A 21,881-nucleotide genomic window follows, 5' to 3' on the forward strand; every position below is an offset into this window, starting at 1 on the left:
ACCAAGATAGTCAAAGAAAGATGTAAAATTTTAAGAATAATCCATATCCCTCTTTTTAAATGGGTATTCCCAATCACCAGTCCTTTTTCAGCACATAACTCAACAAGCTGTTCCCCATTTCCATTCATAACACTGAATACCCTATGCACCCCAATTGTACCTGTAACTGCCACATTACTTACCTTCGCATTTGAATCACCCATCACCAGTACATGGTCTTTTACATCAAAACTGCTGACGCATTTACCCAGCTGCTCCCAAAACTCTTACCTCTCATTATCTTTCTTCTCGTAGCCAGGTGCCTAAGCACTAATAATCACCCAGCTCTCACCATCCACTTTCAGTTTTACCTACATAATTTACTTCTTTGGACTCTTATTAAACACTCCCACAACTCCTTCAGGAGTAGTGGTACTCCTTCCTTAGCTCTTGTCCTTTCACCAAACTCTGACTTTACTCCTAAGACATTTCCAAACCATTCTTTCCCTTTGCTCCTGAGCTTTGTTTCACTTGAAGCTAGAATGTCTAGGTTTCTTTCCTCGAGAACATACTACCTATCTCTCCTCCCTTCAGCATGAGCCTTTGAGGAGGATGAACACTCCCTGCTTGGTTCCTTCTTTTCCCTTAAAATATGATGTAGTGTTCTTGTAATTATTTACTTTGTTATTTATTGTATTTCCTTATGGGCAATTTTACTGATGTATTGTGAGTACCTAAAAATTGTACAATATCCTTTGCTTTACAGATGGGGAGAAGTGGCGGAGACTTGTTTGTGTTGGCAACAGTGCTGGTTTGTTGTTGCTTGGCAACCCCAGGAGAGGACATCATACCTTTGGGTTGCTTCACAGAAGATGCTGAGAGACCTGACTTTATGTACCATTCATCCAGTGCAGCTAGTGGAACCAGTGTGACTGCTTGTGTAGAAGAATGCCGATCAAAATTAATGAGATATGCAGGGTTATTTGATGGTGACAAATGTTTATGTGGAGACACTTTAAGTGGCCAATCTTCTGATCTGTGCACTGCTCATTGCTCAGCAAACTCCACTCAGAAGTGTGGTGGTGCTGGAGCAATAAATGTTTATGAAATTGGCCATGGTATCCTGGGTGCTCCTGTCTCCCTCACACAAATAGATAGTGAACCATCCAGCTTGCGTATTAACTGGGAGCCACCTGCCAAAGGACTGTCAGAAATTTTAGAGTATCATGTTACTGCCGATCCAATTTTTACTTATAGTGAAAGAGACCCACCTAAACCAATGAAGTGGGTTTTCTCTGCCCACACTCACACAGCTAGGCTTTATAATGTTCAGTCAGGTACAAAGTATTTGGTGGAAGTTGCAGCTGCCTCAGCTACTGGTCTTGGTTATCGTCGATCTAGGGAAATGTGGACTAAAGTTGGAAAACCTGAAACTCCTGCATCCCCCCAACTTTTGAGTCGGACTCCCACCACCATGACTGTACAGCTACAGTCTGTTACTCCAACCAATGGTCCTGTTACAGCTTATCAGGTTGTGGTTGTAGATGGAACTGTTAGTGTTGAGCTTCAGCCAGAATTACTTGAAGATTACTCTGCAGCTACTGAGAAAGCCCTCCCATTTTATATCACAGCTCAGTTTTCTCCAGACAGCTTTATTACCACATTCACAGTTGGTGACAGAAAACAGTATGGTAAATATTACAATGCACCATTAGAGGAAGGTTTAGATTATCACATATTACTTGGGGTCCTGAGTACAATTAATGAAACAAAGGCATCTTATTCACCCTCAAATCATGAACAGCATGAAAGCACTGTACTTGATGGCAAAGGTAGAAATGCTGGCAAGAATTCCCAAGCAAGCATCCACTTAGCCAACAACCAGACAATGATCTTAGGGCTGTCCATTGCCATAGGCTTATTTGGTTTCCTTCTTGTTGCTTCCATTGTTTTGTATGTAGTTTTGAGGGTTGTGGTCAAGAAAAATCGTCGATCCTCAGAAAATCAAGAGTTGGCAGTTAATGCACACCAGCCAAATCAGGATGTAGAAAATGGCTATGCAGTGGGTGCTCATTATGTAGATGAGGAGACACCCCCAACAGACCACTATCGTCAACTTAAGGAAAAAGTTTGGATTATACCCCACCAAGGGCTCAACATTGTGGGGGATATTGGAACTGGCAAGTTTGGAGATGTCAGAAAGGTAAGTTTATCTGAAGGTTTATTAGTTCCTAAAACTTTATATGGGTGTCATCATTAATAACTTTAATGGATTACTTAATTTTTGGTGTCATGTTGCTTGAGATCACCTGTTGACAAAAGTAGAATGTTAAGGGATTAGGTTGACATACATAGCCAAGGTTTGAGTTAATAGTTTTCATGTGTAATATACAAAACAGAGGGTCATCTTTTGACTGATCCTTGAAAATTGAAGTATGGAACTAAGTTTAATATATGTATTCATTAAATTGGCTTTCTTTTGCTATATTCATGGCGCTCCTTTATCCTTTATTGTTCTCTCATTTAGTGTAATCATGGTCCACACACATTTTTTTCCATGTACCTGTTAAGGCACCCCTCATTGTTTTTCTTCATTTTATATTGCTCGTAATTAATACACTTATGTGATTGCAAATCCTGTTTTCCATGAAGAAGTCTTCAGATGATGTTACAGATGTCAGTGTAGGGATTTACTAGAATGCATGAAATGGGTTAGTGACTATGTTTATAAGGAAATTCAGCTAGGTGCCACCAAACTAAATGTACTTGATAATAGATATGAACAGATATGTGTGATAGGCATATGATAGAGTTGATAGAGATGCTCTGTGGAAGGTATTAAAAATATATGGTGTGGGTGGCAAGTTGTTGGAAGCAGTGAAAAGTTTTTATCAAGGATGTAAGGCATGTGTACGAGTAGGAAGAGAGGAAAGTGATTGGTTCTCAGTGAATGTAGGTTTGCGGCAGGGGTGTGTGATGTCTCCATGGTTGTTTAATTTGTTTATGGATGGGGTTGTGAGGGAGGTGAATGCAAGAGTTTTGGAAAGAGGGGCAAGAATGAAGTCTGTTGTGGATGAGAGAGCTTGGGAAGTGAGTCAGTTGTTGTTTGCTGATGATACAGCGCTGGTGGCTGATTCATGTGAGAAACTGCAGAAGCTGGTGACTGAGTTTGGTAAAGTGTGTGAAAGAAGAAAGTTAAGAGTAAATGTGAATAAGAGCAAGGTTATTAGGTACAGTAGGGTTGAGGGTCAAGTCAATTGGGAGGTAAGTTTGAATGGAGAAAAACTGGAGGAAGTAAAGTGTTTTAGATATCTGGGAGTGGATCTGGCAGCGGATGGAACCATGGAAGCGGAAGTGAATCATAGGGTGGGGGAGGGGGCGAAAATCCTAGGAGCCTTGAAGAATGTGTGGAAGTCGAGAACATTATCTTGGAAAGCAAAAATGGGTAAGTTTGAAGGAATAGTGGTTCCAACAATGTTGTATGGTTGCGAGGCGTGGGCTATGGATAGAGTTGTGCGCAGGAGAGTGGATGTGCTGGAAATGAGATGTTTGAGGACAATGTGTGGTGTGAGGTGGTTTGATCGAGTAAGTAATGTAAGGGTAAGAGAGATGTGTGGAAATAAAAAGAGCATGGTTGAGAGAGCAGAAGAGGGTGTTTTGAAATGGTTTGGGCACATGGAGAGAATGAGTGAGGAAAGATTGACCAAGAGGATATATGTGTCGGAGGTGGAGGGAACGAGGAGAAGTGGGAGACCAAATTGGAGGTGGAAAGATGGAGTGAAAAAGATTTTGAGTGATCGGGGCCTGAACATGCAGGAGGGTGAAAGGAGGGCAAGGAATAGAGTGAATTGGATCGATGTGGTATACCGGGGTTGACGTGCTGTCAGTGGATTGAATCAGGGCATGTGAAGCGTCTGGGGTAAACCATGGAAAGCTGTGTGGGGCCTGGATGTGGAAAGGGAGCTGTGGTTTCGGGCATTATTGCATGACAGGTAGAGTCTGAGTGTGAACGAATGAGGCCTTTGTTGTCTTTTCCTAGCGCTACCTCGCACACATGAGGGGGGAGGGGGATGGTATTCCATGTGTGGCGAGGTGGCGATGGGAATGAATAAAGGCTATGTATATTTGCGTGTGTGGACGTGTGTGTATATACATGTGTATGGGGGTGGGTTTGGCCATTTCTTTCATCTGTTTCCTTGCGCTACCTCACAAACGCGGGAGACAGCGACAAAGCAAAATAAATAAATAAAATGTGTGATAGGATTACAAATGTTGAAATAAATGTAATTGTATGGACCTCATTGAATGTGAGACTTATTTGTCATATATCTAAGATGAAATATTGCAGGAGGAAATGTGGAAAGCATTAGGATTGGGATGAGAAAGCACTTGAATTTCTCAAGAAGAGGGTTAATGATCTTGATTGGTTAATTTGGCTGTTCAACTCTCATGTGTTCCAAGACTTAAGGGGTGAATGTATAGTCCCCTTGCATTAACGCAAGGGAGACAGAAGGGAATCTTTGAATTACAGATATATATAAGTCTGATAAGTATATGTGGTAAGTTTTATGGGAGAGTAGTAGTTGAGAGGGTAGTGTTATGCAGAAAGCAGTTGAGTGGGGAGGATCAGGTTGGTTTCAGGGGAGGTTAAGGGTGTTCAGACCAGTTGTTTGCTTTTAAGAGTTTGTGCAAGAAATACTATGAGAAAGAGAATGACTTGTATGAGTCAGTTATGGAACTCAGGAATGTGTTTGACAGGATTGACAGAGATGCATAATGAAAGATGACACAGATATGTTAAGTAAATTGAAATGTACTAAGTGAAGCAAAGAGTCTTTACTGGAAGAGTAAGGCAAGTGTGCAAGTAGGATGGAAATAGGGTATGTGATTTCCAATAAGGATAAGTTTCTGTCAAGGATGTGCATTGCCATTATGACTGTTTAATCTGTCCATGATAAGTTAGTAAAGGAGATTAATGCAAAGGTCTTAGAGCAAGAGGTGGGTTGTCAGTATCCTGTGGCTGTGGTGGTGGAGGGAAGGGGAGGTGAATTTGTTGTTTGCAGATGCTATATTTCTGGTAGCAGGGTCTGATGAGGAACTCCAGAAGCTGGTGGCAGAGTATGAGTGTATGAAAAGAGCAAGTTGAAAGTAAATGTAAAACAGGACAACTATCTACATAAACCAGAACAACATGGTTTTGGGATAGGAAGATCTTGCATCTCTCTGGTGCTTGACCATTGTGAGAAGATTATTGAAGCTCTAGGATACAAGTAGAATGCTGATGTGATTTACATAGACTTTGCAGAGGTATTTGATAAATGTGACCATGGTATCATAGCACACAAAATGTAAAATATGAGAATGACCAGAAAAATTAGTAGACAGGTGTACAACTTTTTAACCAACAGATCTCATCACATAGTTGTAAACCATGACATTTCCAGCCACTCCACAGAAACGAAGCTCAGTCCCCCAAGGAACTGTGCATGCACCCTTGCACCTCATTCTTATATCTGACACTAATGCTTGCACAAAGTACCAATGATACAAGCATAAGTATGAATCTCTTGTGAATAGATGCTATAAGGCTATAGAGAACAACATGCTTTTCAGTTAGGATCAATTTAAGCTCCTCCAGTATGGGGAAAATGAAATCAAAAACAGTAATGAACACTGGACACACACTATCATAAACCAGTTGAATATGTGAAATACCTCTAACTGATAAAGTCTAACAACTTGACATTCAGCTAATGCAACAGTTCCCTCTATCAGTAAGATGGTGGGCTGGATCCTATAGACTTTCAAGGCTAGAGAAGGGAAACCATTGATGATTATATTCAAGGCACTCCTTTCAAAAATAAAATGCTGCTGCGTTAACATCATCCTATTAGGCATGAAAAAGTACAGAATTATGAATTGTTCAGAGATCTTTCACAGTCAAGGAAAACATGGGAAAGGAACTAAAGTAAGAACAACTGAAACAGAGGCTGCACCCCGTGGAGTGCATACAAGATATCATTGAATATGGAAAATTCCAGTAGGTATGGCCCCCAACTTACACTTGGAAATAACATCATATGGGCACAACATGCATAGAAGACTATAAAATACTGCTGCTGAAATCTGAAGATGGGATATACACAAAAATAGAGAAGGCCTTTTATGCTCACGGCGCAAGACTTCAAAACCTTCCCTGCAGTCATAAGAATCACCATGGGATGCACAGTGAAATTTAAGGGTGCCTTGGACAGTTATCTACAAAATGTATCAGACCAGCTAGGCTATAGGGGCTACATGGGCTTAAGGGCTGCGGCTTGCTACAGCTTAGTTGACCAATAGCCCAGCCCAACCCAACCTGGGCCTATCCCAAGCAGTTGGGGCAGAAGATTCCAAAAAAACCTCCCTAGGTATTCTCCATGCCAAGTGAGAGAGGGCAGGGGGTGTTTCTACTCGAGGTCTATTGATACCCCCCCTTTTTTTTTTTCCAAAACCCCACGTAATCCTATTGTAATGCAAATGCACTTTTTCTTGGTTATGTTACACTACCTGCACATTTATTTTGCTTTGTGTATGAGCCTGTTGCTTTCCAAATTTAATATTGTATTCTAAGGAAGTTTTCAAAAAAGTTGTTAGAGAGAGAAAGGGCCTCTAAGAACCTTGTTGGTCTCCTTTTGTTGGGGGGTATCAGTATTCATGTTGCCTTTAAACACCATTGAATGTGAACAAAAAGCAATCATTTGCATCAGGGAAGTGAGTCAGGATGGCATGTGTGTGAGCTTGACCTTTTCACTGCATAAGTAGATTCCAAGTGTGTGGCCCCAGAATTGTCACTTATTCTAGAAAAACTTTCTAACGACTGTTGAAATGCTTTGAAGCAAAATTCGATGAAGGAAGTTACAGGTTTTTTTTTATCAAACTGTGTGCTTATATTTTGGAAAATAATTTTTTGTTTTACAGCAGATTAAGCCCCTGTGAAATTAAGTGGATGATTAAGTTATGGCAGGCAGGTTTGAACTTAGGCCAGGAAAAGGAGAATGCTTGGCTCCGTCCTTTGACCCATTACCAGGGCCTGGGAATACATCTTTGGGGCCCTGTTGCTGCTTTTTGATTTGGGCTCCTTAGGCTTCAACCAAACCTCTTTTAGTCTTCAGTGGCATTTGAAGATGGCCTCACTTAGATCAGATATCAGTGTTTTCATGCCAGGTGTTGTATTTCATCAGATGTGTGATGATGGCACAAGATGCCCAAGGCCTTTCAACACCTTTGAATATGAGCAAAAAGTAATCATTTGCAGCAGGGGAGTGAGTCAGGATGGCATGTGTGTGAGTTCAACGTTTTCACTGCATAAGTAGATTCCAAGTGTGTGGTCCTAGAATTGTCAGTTATTCTGGAAAGAACTTTCTAACGACTGTTGAAATGCTTTGAAGCAAAATTCGATGAAGGAAGTTACAGTTTTTTTTTTATCAAATTCTGCAATTATGTTTTGGAAAATTAAATGGATGAAATTAGATTAAATGGATGAAATTAAATGGATGAGCAAGTGATGGCAGGCAGGTTTGAGCATAGGCCAGGAAAAGGAGAATGCTTGGCATTCCATCAGTCCTTCAGCTCCTCACCTTGAGCCGCACATATTGTACATTAAGAACCTTATTGATACAATTGCACTCCCTTCCACTCCAGCTGCTTTGCTACACTTCATTTTACACAAGGCTTTCACCACCTCTTCACAAAACCACTTGCCAAAACTCCCTCACTCTATAAACCCCCCATGTCTCAGATATTCCAAATCTGCCTCCTTGTTATCTAACACATTCAGGAGTCTTTCAAAGTACTCAGTCCTTCTCCTCATGAAGTCTTTGCAAGTTACCACTTCCCTATGTTCTTTTAATGATACATCCAATCATTGTTTTTTTTTTCATACATTATACACCCCCATCCAAAACATTTTCTTGTCCTCACCTGAAGTTTGCTGATACTCTCGTACCCCATTTGTCATTTGCCCTCTTTTTCAGCCCTTGCACCCTCTTTACCTCATACCATTTTCCTTCATACATCTCCAAATCACTCACACTCTTTCCCTGCATGTAGTGCCTAACACCTCTCTTTTCATTGCAACTTCATCCTAACAGTTTCTATCCATTCCCAAACATCTCCATCCCTCCTTCTGCTTGTCATATGCTTCACCTGCACATACAGGCAGTGCTTCCCTAAATACCTTTGATCCTTTCTAATTGGAATTTCCCCCTCATACACAAGCAACCTTTGACCCATCTACAAGATCAGGGGAGCTACTCGATTTTTCTTTTTTACTCAGTGAGAATTACTCTCCCAATTTCCAAAGTCAAAATATTTATTCATTGAAATTCTGCTGTATACGGGATATCTTTGTATCTACAATAGGTGACACTGAATAGATTAAGCACTGACACATCCATTTTTTCTAATCCGTTCTTTTCACTTCCATCATATGGAACCCACTTCCTTATGCTCTTTAACACATTCTCACAACTCCTTCAGCAGAAGTGCCACCCTCTCCTTTGTTGTCATCCTCTCAGTAACCTCAGGGTGTACCCTTCAGACTTTCCCAATTTTCCCAACATTGAGGATCTTCTGGTTAACATGCTATCAGCCTCTCTCATCTTCTCATCCTTTTTGCATCCACACACATTCAGACAACCTAGCATGAACTTCAATGAGGATGAGCAATCCTCATTTGACTTCTTGTGTTCTACACCATACCACGCACCATTATTCTCTCAGTTTGCATACTATTGTGATCCAAACACCCTACATATGCCACGCTCTCATCAAACACATTCAGCAGTCGCTTCAGATTTTCACTTTATCCCCTCACTTCATCACTACCTGTTACCACTTTCCCATTTGCCCCCTTCACTGATGTCATCATATGTTCTTTTGTTTTTTTGTACACTATTAATCTCCTTCCAAAAAACTCATTCTCCCTGATTTTTACTGATACCCACTTATCTCAACTCTCATTTGCCCTTCTTTTCAACCACTGTACCTTCATCTTGACCTCCTGCTGTTTTCTCTTATACATCTCCCATTCACTTGCACTTCTTCCTTGTAAGTACTGCCTACATATCTCACTTTTCTGTTGCTCTAGCAGCTTTACCCTTTCTAACCTACCCACCTCCCATATGTCACACACATCTCTTGTGCATGCCAGCACTGCTTTCCTGAATAAATCCCATTCTTCATTCATTTCCCAAGCTCCATTTACTGTCACCCTCAGTCATTCAGCCCATCTTTCTTGGTACTTCTTCATACACATATCTTTTCTAAGTTCACTGACTTTTACCACTCTCTTTTCCACACCATTTCCTTTTTATCATAAACCTCTACAACTCTTCAAAATTGCCTCCACTGGATTATAAGCAGACATCCCTGCAGTTGCCCCTATGAGCACATTCACATCCAAAGGTCTAGGTTTTGCATGCTTGTCGATTACTATGTAATACATTAATGCTTGTTGGCTGTCTTTCCTACTTATTCACATATGTAAACTTGTGTATACCCCTTTTGAAACCAGGTATCCCCAGTCAAAAGCTCTACTTTAGCACACAACTCTACAAGCTGTTCACTATTTCCATTCAGGCCAGAAGGCCAAATCTCTAAATCATACCTTCATCTGCCATATTACTCACCTTTGCATTTAAATCACCCATCACTAACACCTGGTTTCTTGCATCAAATCTGTTCCCACTCACTCAGTGCTCACAAAACGCTTGCCTCTCTTGATCTTTCTTCTCATGGCCTGGTTAATAAGGACTAATAATCACCCACCTCTCACATTTATCTTTCATTTTTACTGACCTCAGTGTGGAGTATCACTTCCTTACACTTTCATTTACTCCCACAACTTGGGAGTATCACTTCCTCACAATTTTTCACACATTCCCACAATTCTTGCTTCAGCAGTAATGATACCCCTTCCTTAGCTCTTGCCCTCATATCAACCCTGGCTTTACTCCCAGGACATTACCAAACCCTTTACCCTTGAGCTTTGTTTCAGGCAAAGCCAGAACATCCTGGTTCTTCCTTTCCTCACATGTACTAACTATCTCTCCTTTCTTTTCATCATGGTTACATCCACACACATTTAGACACCCCATCCAGAGCCTTTGAGGAGGATTAGCACTGCCTTATTGGCTCCTTTCTGTGTGCCGTCTTTTAAGAATTGAAATACAAGAAGGCATTGAGTCCCAGCCCCCTATTCCTACCCCATTTAGTTGCCTGGTATGACATGCAAGAATATGGAGGTGGAATTCTATCTCCCCTACCCCATATGAACATTGAGCCTCCTTACTTATTATGTGAAACAGCATGGATTTACTTCAGTAATGAGTTAATGTACAGTACACCTCAAATTACCTTTGTGCAGCATAATGAATCTTCCATGAGTGATGTGTCTCTTATAAAGGATAAGAAATATGAAAAGAAACATATTGATGGAAAAGAATCCTTTCATTTGTTTCATTGTTGTATCAGTAGCTCATTATTGTGTTGTAGGCCCATTCTTGGTTTTTTATTCAGTCTTTAAGTAGAATGTGTGGTACCTGTATTTGTAAATCTTAATCCCTTGTTGTTAGGAGTATATTGAAAAATGTGTTTCTCATGCATCACGATTATTATGATGTTAAGAAGGGGAAACATTCTTTATTTCCATAGGATAACCTTATTAATCATTTCCTACAGGGTGTGGTAATCAGCAAAGGGAATCAGAAGAATGTGTTAGTCCAAAGGATTGCAGATGATTCTCTAGATGGGAGTCGCAAGACACAAATGCTTCGTGAGTTTGATGCTCACATACGAATTGGTTCTCATCCTCATATCATCTCTCTGTTGGGTCTGATGGAGGAACTTAATGTCATTTCTGTGGCTTTTGAGTATGAAACAGCAACTCTTAAAACTCAGTTAGTGGAGAGCCGTGCCGTCCAGCACTACCCTGTGTATGCTGAGAAGAACCGAAGGTTTTCCACTCTTCTTGAAAGCCAGGTTAGTGGTTTAGTAGGATAACTGATGTTGACTTAATATGGTTACTTAATTTTGTTCAAAACTTATTGTGCACAGTATCTGTTTTCTTCATATACTTTCACAAACCTGATCACCCATACACCAATCCAAACTGACCTACCTACCCTCCCACCATTGTACATTTCTTACCCATTAGATCGCTTATTCTTACAGAAACCAACACTTATCCATCCTTTCACCAGTACAGTGGAGCCCACACTAGTTAACTAACCCACTTTCCCCATCATTCTAAGTTTACCCTTCATCCAAACCCACCTGTCCCATTGCCACCAACCCAGACTAATGCAGGCCCTCAACCATCCACTCCAATATCCTCCCATAAATGCTGCCACCCACCCATCCACCATAGCACATCTGTTATTCACAGCCATACCTTCACCAACTCTTTTTCCCACCCACCAGACAATACCAACTGACTTGAAACTACACCAAACCACAATCTCCTTCAGACACTCTCATACCCATACTGATAGAAATTATTGGTCCAAATTATAAGACTTTCAGTTGTTAGAAATAAGTGTTCCAAATGATCAAGACTTAATCTTTCAGGTATTACAGGATACAGGTAATTTTACATGAAAATGGGGATAAAGCCTGGTTATAAGAGACTAGATGAATGATATTTTAAAGGGATTGAAAGTAAGAAACCACGGAATGAAGGTAAAGTGAGAAAACAAAAGCTAGGTATGATGAAGGGACCTTGGATGTATGGAGAAGATGTTCAAAATAATCCAAAAGATACATCAAGACATTTATCTAGTGGATATAGAGACAGACCTAGTATGCTAGGGCAAATGTATCAGCTGAACAAAAAAATCAGAGATCTCAAAAGGCAAATGATAGAAGGTAACAAAGAACTTGAAATGCTTAAATGAATTTGTGAGAGAGGGAGTGTAAAAGACTTGCGAGGAAAAGTACATACTTTGGGAGAGAAAGGCCGGGGGAACTTGAAAGACCTGAGATGCAAGAAACTAGGAATTACTAGGAATGAAAGTAAATGTCAGAGTACAAATACTTTGGATGAGTGGGGTTATTGAGTTGGGAAGACACAAAAGAATACTTGGTGAAATCATGGTGAGGATCATCTTAAATCTTGGGGATATACAGTGCTGTCTCAAATGTTGGTTATTCCACTGTGCACAGATCTCACATATCCACATTTTTGTGGTGGAGGGATGCCAGATGTAAGATCATGAGTGCAGAAGTCAAGAGTTTATTGTTGCAGGTCTTCAACAGAGGCGCATGGAGAGAGCATGGGTTTCTTCCCCTCACCTTGTTAGCACTAACACACTGCATGCCTCTCTGGTTGTGTTGTGCATCTGTATATTTAGTTTTTCTTCTTACACTGTAACTTATACACACTGTGTTGCACTTATCTTGAGTCCATAGACTGCTTTATTAAATGATGAAAGTTTTCATTTCTCTAAGGAGTGCTGTAACTTATACTCACTGTGTTGCAATCATCTTGAGTCCTTAGACTGCTTTATCAAATGATGAAGGTTTTCATATGTCTAAGGAGTGCAAGAGATCTGCGTTGACAGAAGGATAAAGCAGATCTCTATATGGATGATGTTATCATTGGAGTGTTATGATCTTGGTCTGTGTTGTATGTATATTTCTGAAAAAAGAACAGTAAGGAGTTATGAAGGCTTGTATACATACACAATCTTCCAATCATGATAGATAGGAGTGGAATGCAGTATGAGAAGCAGGGACTTGTAGTATTGATGATGAAAATTGTTTAAACAGGCTCAGTTATTAGCTCAAATCGTAGTGGGTGCTTTTTTGCAGGCAAAAGCCAAGGACTTCTATCTGGAAATGGAGTCGTAGGAGAATAGTGATAAGTAACCTGGCATATTTTTACTTAACACTGTGGGAGAAAATACATTAGCAGATGCCATAATTGAAAATGGGTATGGTATTTTGTTGTTTGAGAAAGTCTGAGAGAACACTTTGTTACCAGAGCAAGTATACAACATGTAAGAAACTGGGTTGTTCTGTAAATGTTTGCCATCTCATCCCATGGCAAATTGTTTGAAGAAAATTGTTGATAGGTTGACTGTACTCAATGTACTGACATGTTAAATTGCTGCATTAATACAGACATTCAAACTCAGATTGCAGTAATTGGAAAATCTGCAAGACCAAAGGCTAAGAATGCATTATACACACAAGACTATGTGGATGACAGCAAGTTTTACTGGTGTGGGTTATGAGTGTTTCCCCACAAAAGTTAAGTTTCCAGAATAAAGTTAGCTTCTAGTGTTATAAAACAAGGAAAAGTCACACTCAGAAGGAACCATCTTTGCTGATTAAAATAGTTTTTGTTATATTCATACCCCTCCGTGTGGAGGCTTTCATTTAATTTTTGGATTGAATTGTGTGTAGGAATTTAACCCAAGCAATGGTATTCCTTCCCTGGTTCATTCCTCTCTGTGAAAAAGATTTTTTTTCATACAGTGTCTGTATAGCAATTCATAAAAAGAAAATACCCCAAAATTAGTATACTTTTTCCATGTTGATGTAGAAGGGTGTTGAGTGGGTGGAGAAAGGCTTGTGAAAGTAGCATGGATGCACCTTATCTTTGTAAGTAGTTATGTTTCTTTTCGTGCATGATTTCATTCTTTTGTTTCACAGTCGTTCTCCATCTTCCACCTCAGTAAAGTAATGCCAGGAACAGACAAAGAAATGGCCTTATTTGCTCATAGCCACACTTTAACTGTAATCTATAAGGCACAGAAGTCAGAGATTTCTGTCAACACTCAGGCCTCACAAACCTTTCAGTGGTTTTTTCCTGATCACTCCATCCTGGTTCATATGCCCTGGTTGGACACCTTGGTGTGTTGCTCTCTGAATGGATTGCTTGCCCTGCTGCCTCCACCCTGTTCACAGCAATCTCTACTGCATGACATGACCAGCAGATGAACCCAGATCTTGTGTTAATGTTGTTTTTAATCCCCACCTCTAGATTGGAAGAGTGATTGATTCCCAGTGAAGGTCGGTCCGTGGTAGGGATGTGTGATGTCCTCATGGTTGTTTTATATGTTTATGGATGGGGTGGTTAGGGAGCTAAATGCAAGAGTTTTGGACAGAGGGGCAAGTATGCTGTTTGTTGGGGATGAGAGTACTTGGGAAGTGTCATTTGTTCTTTGCCGATGAAACAACACTGGTGGCTGATTCGAGTAAGAAACTGCAGAGGTTGGTGACTGTTTAGAAAAGGGTATGAAAGGATAAGGTTGAGAGTAAATGTGAATAAGAACAAGGTTATTAGGTTCAGTGGGGTTGAGGGACAGGTTAGTTGAGATGTGAGTTTGAATGGAGAAAAATTGGAAGTGAAGTGTTTTAGATATCTTGAAGTGGACTTAGCAGCAAATGGAACCATGGAAGTGGAAGTGAAGCATTGGGTGGGGGAGAGGGTGAAGGTTCAGGAAATGATGAAAAATGTGTGGAAAGAGAGAACGTAATCTTGGAGCAAAAATGGGTATGTTTGAAGGAATAGTAGTTCCAACAATATTTTAAGGTTGCAAGTCATGGGCTGTAGATAGGGTTGTAGGAGGAGGGTGATGTGTTGGAATTTACATGTTATAGGACAGTATGTGTTGTGAGGTGGTTTGATCAAGTAAGTAATGAAAGGATAAGAGAGATGTGTGGCAATTTAAAGAGTGTGGTTGAGAGAGCAAAAGTGGGTGTATTGAAATGTTTTGGATATATGGAGCGAATGAGTGAGGAAAGGTTGACAAAGAGGATACATATGTCAGAGGTGGAGGGATCAAGGAGAAGCAGGAGACTAAATTGGAGGTGGAAGGTTATGGAGTGAAAAAGATTTTGAGTGATCGGGGCCTGAACATGCAGAAGGGTGAGAGGGATGCTAGGAATAGAGTGAATTGGAAGTGTGGTATACTGGGTTGACATGCTGCCAGTGGACTCAACCAGGGTGTGTGAAACTTTTGGGACAAACCTTGGAAAGGTCTATAGGGCCTGGATGTGAGTAGGGAGCTGTGGTTTCGGTGCATTACACATGACAGCTTGGGACTGAGTGTGAAGGAATGTGGCCTTTTTTGTCTGTTTTCCTGGTATTTCCTCACTGACACAGGGGAAGGCGATGCTGTTTCCTGTGGGGTGGGGTGGCGCCGGGAATGAATGAAGGCAAGCATGAATATGTACTTGTGTATATATGTATGTGTATGGAATATGTTGGTATGTATATGTGCATGTATGGGGGTTTATATGTAAGTATATGTGTATATATATATGGGGGAGGGGGCAAAGGTTCTGGGAGCAATGAAGAATGTGTGGAAGGCGAGAACATTATCTCAGAAAGCAAAAATGGGTATGTTTGAAGGAATTTTGGTCCCAACAATGTTTTATGGTTGTGAGGCATGGGCAATAGATAGGGTTGTGCAGAGGCGGGTGGATATGTTGGAAATGAGATGTTTAAGGACAATACATGGTGTGAGGTGGTTTGATCGAGTAAGTAATGAAAGGGTAAGAGAGATGTGTGGTAATAAAAAGAGTGTGGTTGAGAGAGCAGAAGAGGGTGTTTTGAAATGGTTTGGTCACTTGGAGAGAATGAGTGAGGAAACATTGACAAAGAGGACAATGTGTCAGAGGTGGAGGGAACGAGAAGTGGGAGACCAAATTGGAGGTGGAAAGATGGAGTGAAAAAGATTTTGAGCGATCGGGACCTGAACATACAGGAGGGTGAAAGGTTTGTAAGGAATTAAGTGAATTGGAACGATGAGGTATACCGGGGTTGATGTGCTGTCAGTAGATTGAACCAGGGCATGTGAAGCGTTTCAGGTAAACCATGGAAAGTTTTGTGGGGCCTGGATGTGGAAAGGGAGCTGTGGTTACGGTGCATTATACATGACAGCTAGAGAGTGAGTGTGAACAAATGTGGCCTTTGTCATCCTTTCCTAGCGCTACCTCGCATGCACACGGTGAGAAGGGTGTCATTTCATGTGTGGTGGGGTGACGGCAGGAATAGATGAAGGCAGCATGCATGAATATGTGTGTGTGTATATATGTATATGTATTCCTATGAGTCCATGGGGAAAATGAAACACGATAAGTTCCCAAGTGCACTTTCATGTAATAATCACATCATCGGGGAGACACAAGAGAAATATAAGTAAATATAAGTAAACTAACACTCTCTGGGAACCAATCACTTTCCTCTCTTTCTACTCGTGCTCATGCCTTACATCCTTGGTAAAACTTTTCACTGCTTGTAACAACTTGCCTCCCACACTATATACTCTTAATACCTTCCACAGAGCATCTCTTATCAACTCTATCATATGCCTTTTCCAGATCCATAAATGCTACATACAAATCCTTTTGTTTTTCTAAGTATTTCTCATACATTCTTCAAAGCAAAAACCTGATCCACACATCCTCTACCACTTATGAAACCACACTGCTCTTTCCCAATCTGATGCTCTGTACATGCCTTCACCCTCTCAATCAATGTCCTCCCATAGAATTTCCCAGGAGTACTCAACATACTTATACCTCTGTAATTTGAGCACTCACCTATATCCTCTTTGCCTTTGTACAATGGCACTATGCATGCATTCTGCCAGTCCTCAATCACTTTACCATGAGCCATACATACATTGAATATCCTCACCAACCAGTCAACAACATAGTCACCCCCTTTTTTAATAAATTCCACTGCAGTATCATCCAAACCAGCTGCCTTGCCAGCTTTCATCTTCTGCAAAGCTTTCACTACCTCTTCTCTGTTTACCAAATCATTCTTCCCGACCCTCTTGCTTCGCACGCCACCTCAACCAAAACACCTTACATCTGCTACTCTATCATCAGACACATTCAACATACCTTCAAAATACTCACGCCATCTCCTCACATCACCACCACTTGCTACCACCTCCCCATTACCCCCCCTTGCCAATGTTCCCATTTGTTCTTCTGTCCCAAGCACTCCTTCCAAAACATCTTTCTGCTCTCCCTAAAATTTAATGATACTCTCACCCCAACTCTCATTTGCCCTCTCTTTAACCTACTCTCTCACCCCAACTCTCATTTGCCCTCTTTTTCACCTCTTGCACCTTTCTTAACCTCCTGCCTCCCTCTTTCATACATCTCCCAGTCATTTGCACTACTTCCCCACAAAAATCAACCAAATGCCCCTCTCATCCCTTTCACCAACAATTCCACTTCATCCCACCACTAACCACCCTCTCCAATCTGCCCACCTACCTTTCCCATGCCACAAGCATCTTTTGCACAAGCCATCACTGCTTCCCCAAACACATCCCATTCCTCTCCCACTCCCCCCACGTCCAGTGCCCTCACCCCCTTCCGTTCTGCACTCAGCCTCTCCTGGCACTTCCTCACACATGTCTCCTTCCCAAGCTCACCCACTCTCATCACTCTTACCACCCCAACACTCTCTCCTCCCCTCTGAAAATCTCTACAAATCTTTACCCTTGCCTCCACAAGACAATGATCAGACACCCCTCCAGTTGCACCTCTCAGCACATAAACATCCAAAATTCCCTCTTTCACACGCCCATCAACCAACGTGCAATCCAACAATGCTCTCTGGCCATCTCTCCCACCTACACACACACACTCATGTACATCTCTCTCTCCAAACCAGGTATTCCCAATCACCAGTCCTCCCTCAGCACACAAATCCACAAGCTCATCACCACTTCCATTTACAACACCAGACACCCCATGCACACCAATCATTCCCTCAAATGCCACACCACCCACCTTTGCACCCAAATCACCCATCAGTATAACCTGGTCTCGTGCATCAAAACTGCTAACACACTAACTCAGCTGCTCCCAAAACACTTGCCTCTCATGATCCCTCTTCTCATGCCCAGGTGCACAGGGACCAACAATGACCCATCTCTCTCCATCCACTTTCAGTTTTACCCATATCAATCTAGAGTTTACTTTCTTACACTCAGTCACACTTCCTTTTATCCTCCCTAAAATTTAATGATGCCATCTCACCCCAACTCTCATTTGCCCTTTTTTTTCACTTCTTGCACCTTCCTCTTGACCTCTTGCCTCTTTCTTTTATACATCTCCCAGTCATTTGCACCATCTCCCTGCAAAAATCGTCAAAATGCCTCTCTCTTCTCTTTCACAAATAATCTTACTTCTTCATCCCACCACTCACAACCCTTTCTAATCTGCCCACCTCCCACCTTTCTTATGCCACAGGCATCCTTTGTGCAAGCCATCACTGCTTCCCTAAATACATCCCATTCCTCCCCCACTCCCCTTACGTCATTTGCTCTCACCTTTTTCCATTCTGCACTCAATCTCTCCTGATACTTCCTCACACAATTCTCCTTTCCAGGCTCACTTACTCTCACCACTCTCTTCACCCCAACATTCTCTCTTCTTTTCCGAAAACCTCTACATATCTTCACCTTCGCCTCCACAAGATAATGACCAGATATCCCTCCAGTTGCCCCTTTCAACACATTTACATCCAAAAGTATCTCTTTCATGCGCCGATCAATTAACACATAATCCAAGAATGCTGTCTGGCCACCTCTCCTACTTATATGTGTATACTTATGTATTTTTTTTTTTTTTTTTTTTTTTTATACTTTGTCGCTGTCTCCCGCGTTTGCGAGGTAGCGCAAGGAAACAGACGAAAGAAATGGCCCAACCCCCCCCCATACACATGTACATACACACGTCCACACACGGAAATATACATACCTACACAGCTTTCCATGGTTTACCCCGGACGCTTCACATGCCTTGATTCAATCCACTGCCAGCACGTCAACCCCTGTATACCACATCGCTCCAATTCACTCTATTCCTTGCCCTCCTTTCACCCTCCTGCATGCTCAGGCCCCGATCACACAAAATCCTTTTCACTCCATCTTTCCACCTCCAATTTGGTCTCCCTCTTCTCCTCGTTCCCTCCACCTCCGACACATATATCCTCTTGGTCAATCTTTCCTCACTCATTCTCTCCATGTGCCCAAACCATTTCAAAACACCCTCTTCTGCTCTCTCAACCACGCTCTTTTTATTTCCACACATCTCTCTTACCCTTACGTTACTTACTCGATCAAACCACCTCACACCACACATTGTCCTCAAACATCTCATTTCCAGCACATCCATCCTCCTGCGCACAACTCTATCCATAGCCCACGCCTCGCAACCATACAACATTGTTGGAACTACTATTCCTTCAAACATACCCATTTTTGCTTTCCGGGATAATGTTCTCGACTTCCACACATTTTTCAAGGCTCTTTTTAAACCAGGTATTCTCAATCACCAGTCCTTTTTCAGCACATAAATCTACAGTCTCTTCACCATTTCCATTTACAACACTGAACACCCCATGTACACCAATTATACCCTCAACTGCCACATTACTCACCTTTGCATTCAAATCACCCATCACTATAACCCGGTCTCGTGCATTAAAGCTAACACACTCACTCAACTGCTCCCAAAACACTTGCCTCTCATGATCTTTCTTCTCAAGCCTAGGTGCATAGGCACCAATAATCACCCATCTCTCTCCATTCACTTTCAGTTTTACCCATATCAATGTAGAGTTGAAATTGTTACACTCTATCACATATTCCCACAACTCCTGCTACAGGAGTAGTGCTACTCCTTTCTTTGCTCTTGTCCTCTCACCAACCCCTGACTTTACTCCCAAGACATTCCCAAACCACTCTTCCCCTTTACCCTTGAGCTTCGTTTCTCTCAGAGCCAAAACATTCAGGTTCCTTTCCTCAAACATACTACCTATCTCTCCTTTTTTTCTCACCTTGGTTACATCCACACTCATTTGGACACCTCAGTCTGAGCCCTCAAGGAGGATGATCACTTCCTGCATGACTCCTCCTTCTGTTTCCCCTTTTAGAAAGTTAAAATACAAGGAGGGGAGGGTTTCTAGCCCCACTCTCCCGTCCCCTTTAGTCGCCTTATACAACATGCTGGGAAGCATGGGAAGTATTCTTTCTCCCCAATCACCAAGTATAATATATATGTATATATTAGTATATATTAGGGGGGCTGGAAATCCTCCCCTCTCATTTTTTTATTTTAATTTTCCAAAAGAAGGAACAGAGAAGGGGGCCAGGTGAGGGTATTCCCTCAAAGGCCCAGTCCTCTGTTCTTAACGCTACCTTGTTATCGCGGGAAATATCGAATAGTATGAAAAAAAAAAAAAAAATATTAGTGTAAACTGGGAGCAGGTTTTCTTAAATGCACATATAATTGAAATCCTCCCCTCCTTGTATTTTTAACTTTCTAAAATGGGAAACAGAAGGAGTCACGCGGGGAGTGCTCATCCTCCTCGAAGGCTCAGACTGGGGTGTCTAAATTTATGTGGATGTAACCAAGATGTGAAAAAAGGAGAGATAGGTAGTATGTTTGAGGAAAGGAACCTGGATGTTTTGGCTCTGAGTGAAATGAAGCTCAAGGGTAAAGGGGAAGAGTGGTTTGGGAATGTCTTGGGAGTAAAGTCAGGGGTTAGTGAGAGGACAAGAGCAAGGGTAGGAGTAGCAGTACTCCTGAAACAGGAGTTGTGGGAGTATGTGATAGAATGTAAGAAAGTAAATTCTCGATTAATACGGGTAAAACTGAAAGTTGATGGAGAGAGATGGGTGATTATTGGTGCATATGCACCTGGGCATGAGAAGAAAGACCATGAGAGGCAAGTGTTTTGGGAGCAGCTGAATGAGTGTGTTAGTGATTTTGATGCACGAGACCGGGTTATAGTGCTGGGTGATTTGAATGCGAAGGTGAGTAATGTGGCAGTTGAGGGAATAATTGGTATACATGGGGTGTTCAGTGTTGTGAATGGAAATGGTGAAGAGCCTGTAGATTTATGTGCTGAAAAAGGACTGGTGATTGGGAATACCTTGTTTAAAAAGCGAGATATACATAAGTATACGTATGTAAGTAGGAGAGATGACCAGAGAGCATTATTGGATTACGTGTTAATTGACAGGCGCGCGAAAGAAAGACTTTTGGATGTTAATGTGCTGAGAGGTGCAGCTGGAGGGATGTCTGATCATTATCTTGTGGAGGCGAAGGTGAAGATTTGTATGGGTTTTCAGAAAAGAAGAGTGAATGTTGGGGTGAAGAGGGTGGTGAGAGTAAGTGAGCTTGGGAAGGAGACTTGTGTGAGGAAGTACCAGGAGAGACTGAGTACAGAATGGAAAAAGGTGAGAACAATGGAAGTAAGGGGAGTGGAGGAGGAATGGGATGTATTTAGGGAATCAGGTGATGGATTGCGCAAAAGATGCTTGTGGCATGAGAAGAGTGGGAGGTGGGTTGATTAGAAAGGGTAGTGAGTGGTGGGATGAAGAAGTAAGATTATTAGTGAAAGAGAAGAGAGAGGCATTTGGACGATTTTTGCAGGGAAAAAATGCAATTGAGTGGGAGATGTATAAAAGAAAGAGACAGGAGGTCAAGAGAAAGGTGCAAGAGGTGAAAAAGAGGGCAAATGAGAGTTGGGGTGAGAGAGTATCATTAAATTTTAGGGAGAATAAAAAGATGCTCTGGAAGGAGGTAAATAAAGTGCGTAAGACAAGGGAGCAAATGGGAACTTCAGTGAAGGGCGCAAATGGGGAGGTAATAACAAGTAGTGGTGATGTGAGAAGGAGATGGAGTGAGTATTTTGAAGGTTTGTTGAATGTGTTTGATGATAGAGTGGCAGATATAGGGTGTTTTGGTCGAGGTGGTATGCAAAGTGAGAGGGTTAGGGAAAATGATTTGGTAAACAGAGAAGAGGTAGTAAAAGCTTTGCAGAAGATGAAAGCCGGCAAGGCAGCAGGTTTGGATGGTATTGCAGTGGAATT

General features: G+C 41.7%; 1 protein-coding gene across 2 annotated transcripts in view; it reads left to right on the forward strand.

Annotated features, from left to right (window-relative positions):
• Wsck (tyrosine-protein kinase Wsck) overlaps positions 1 to 21,881 on the forward strand; it is a 61,633-nt gene that overhangs the window by 22,954 nt on the left and 16,798 nt on the right. For both annotated transcript variants that reach the window (XM_071674786.1, XM_071674787.1), the window contains exons 2-3: positions 746 to 2,182; positions 10,702 to 11,001. In XM_071674786.1, coding sequence (XP_071530887.1) covers positions 746 to 2,182; positions 10,702 to 11,001 — 1,737 coding nt within the window. The remainder of the gene's footprint in view (positions 1 to 745; positions 2,183 to 10,701; positions 11,002 to 21,881) is intronic.

The sequence above is a fragment of the Panulirus ornatus genome, chromosome 20 (genome assembly GCF_036320965.1).
Source record: "Panulirus ornatus isolate Po-2019 chromosome 20, ASM3632096v1, whole genome shotgun sequence".
NCBI lineage: Eukaryota > Metazoa > Arthropoda > Malacostraca > Decapoda > Palinuridae > Panulirus > Panulirus ornatus.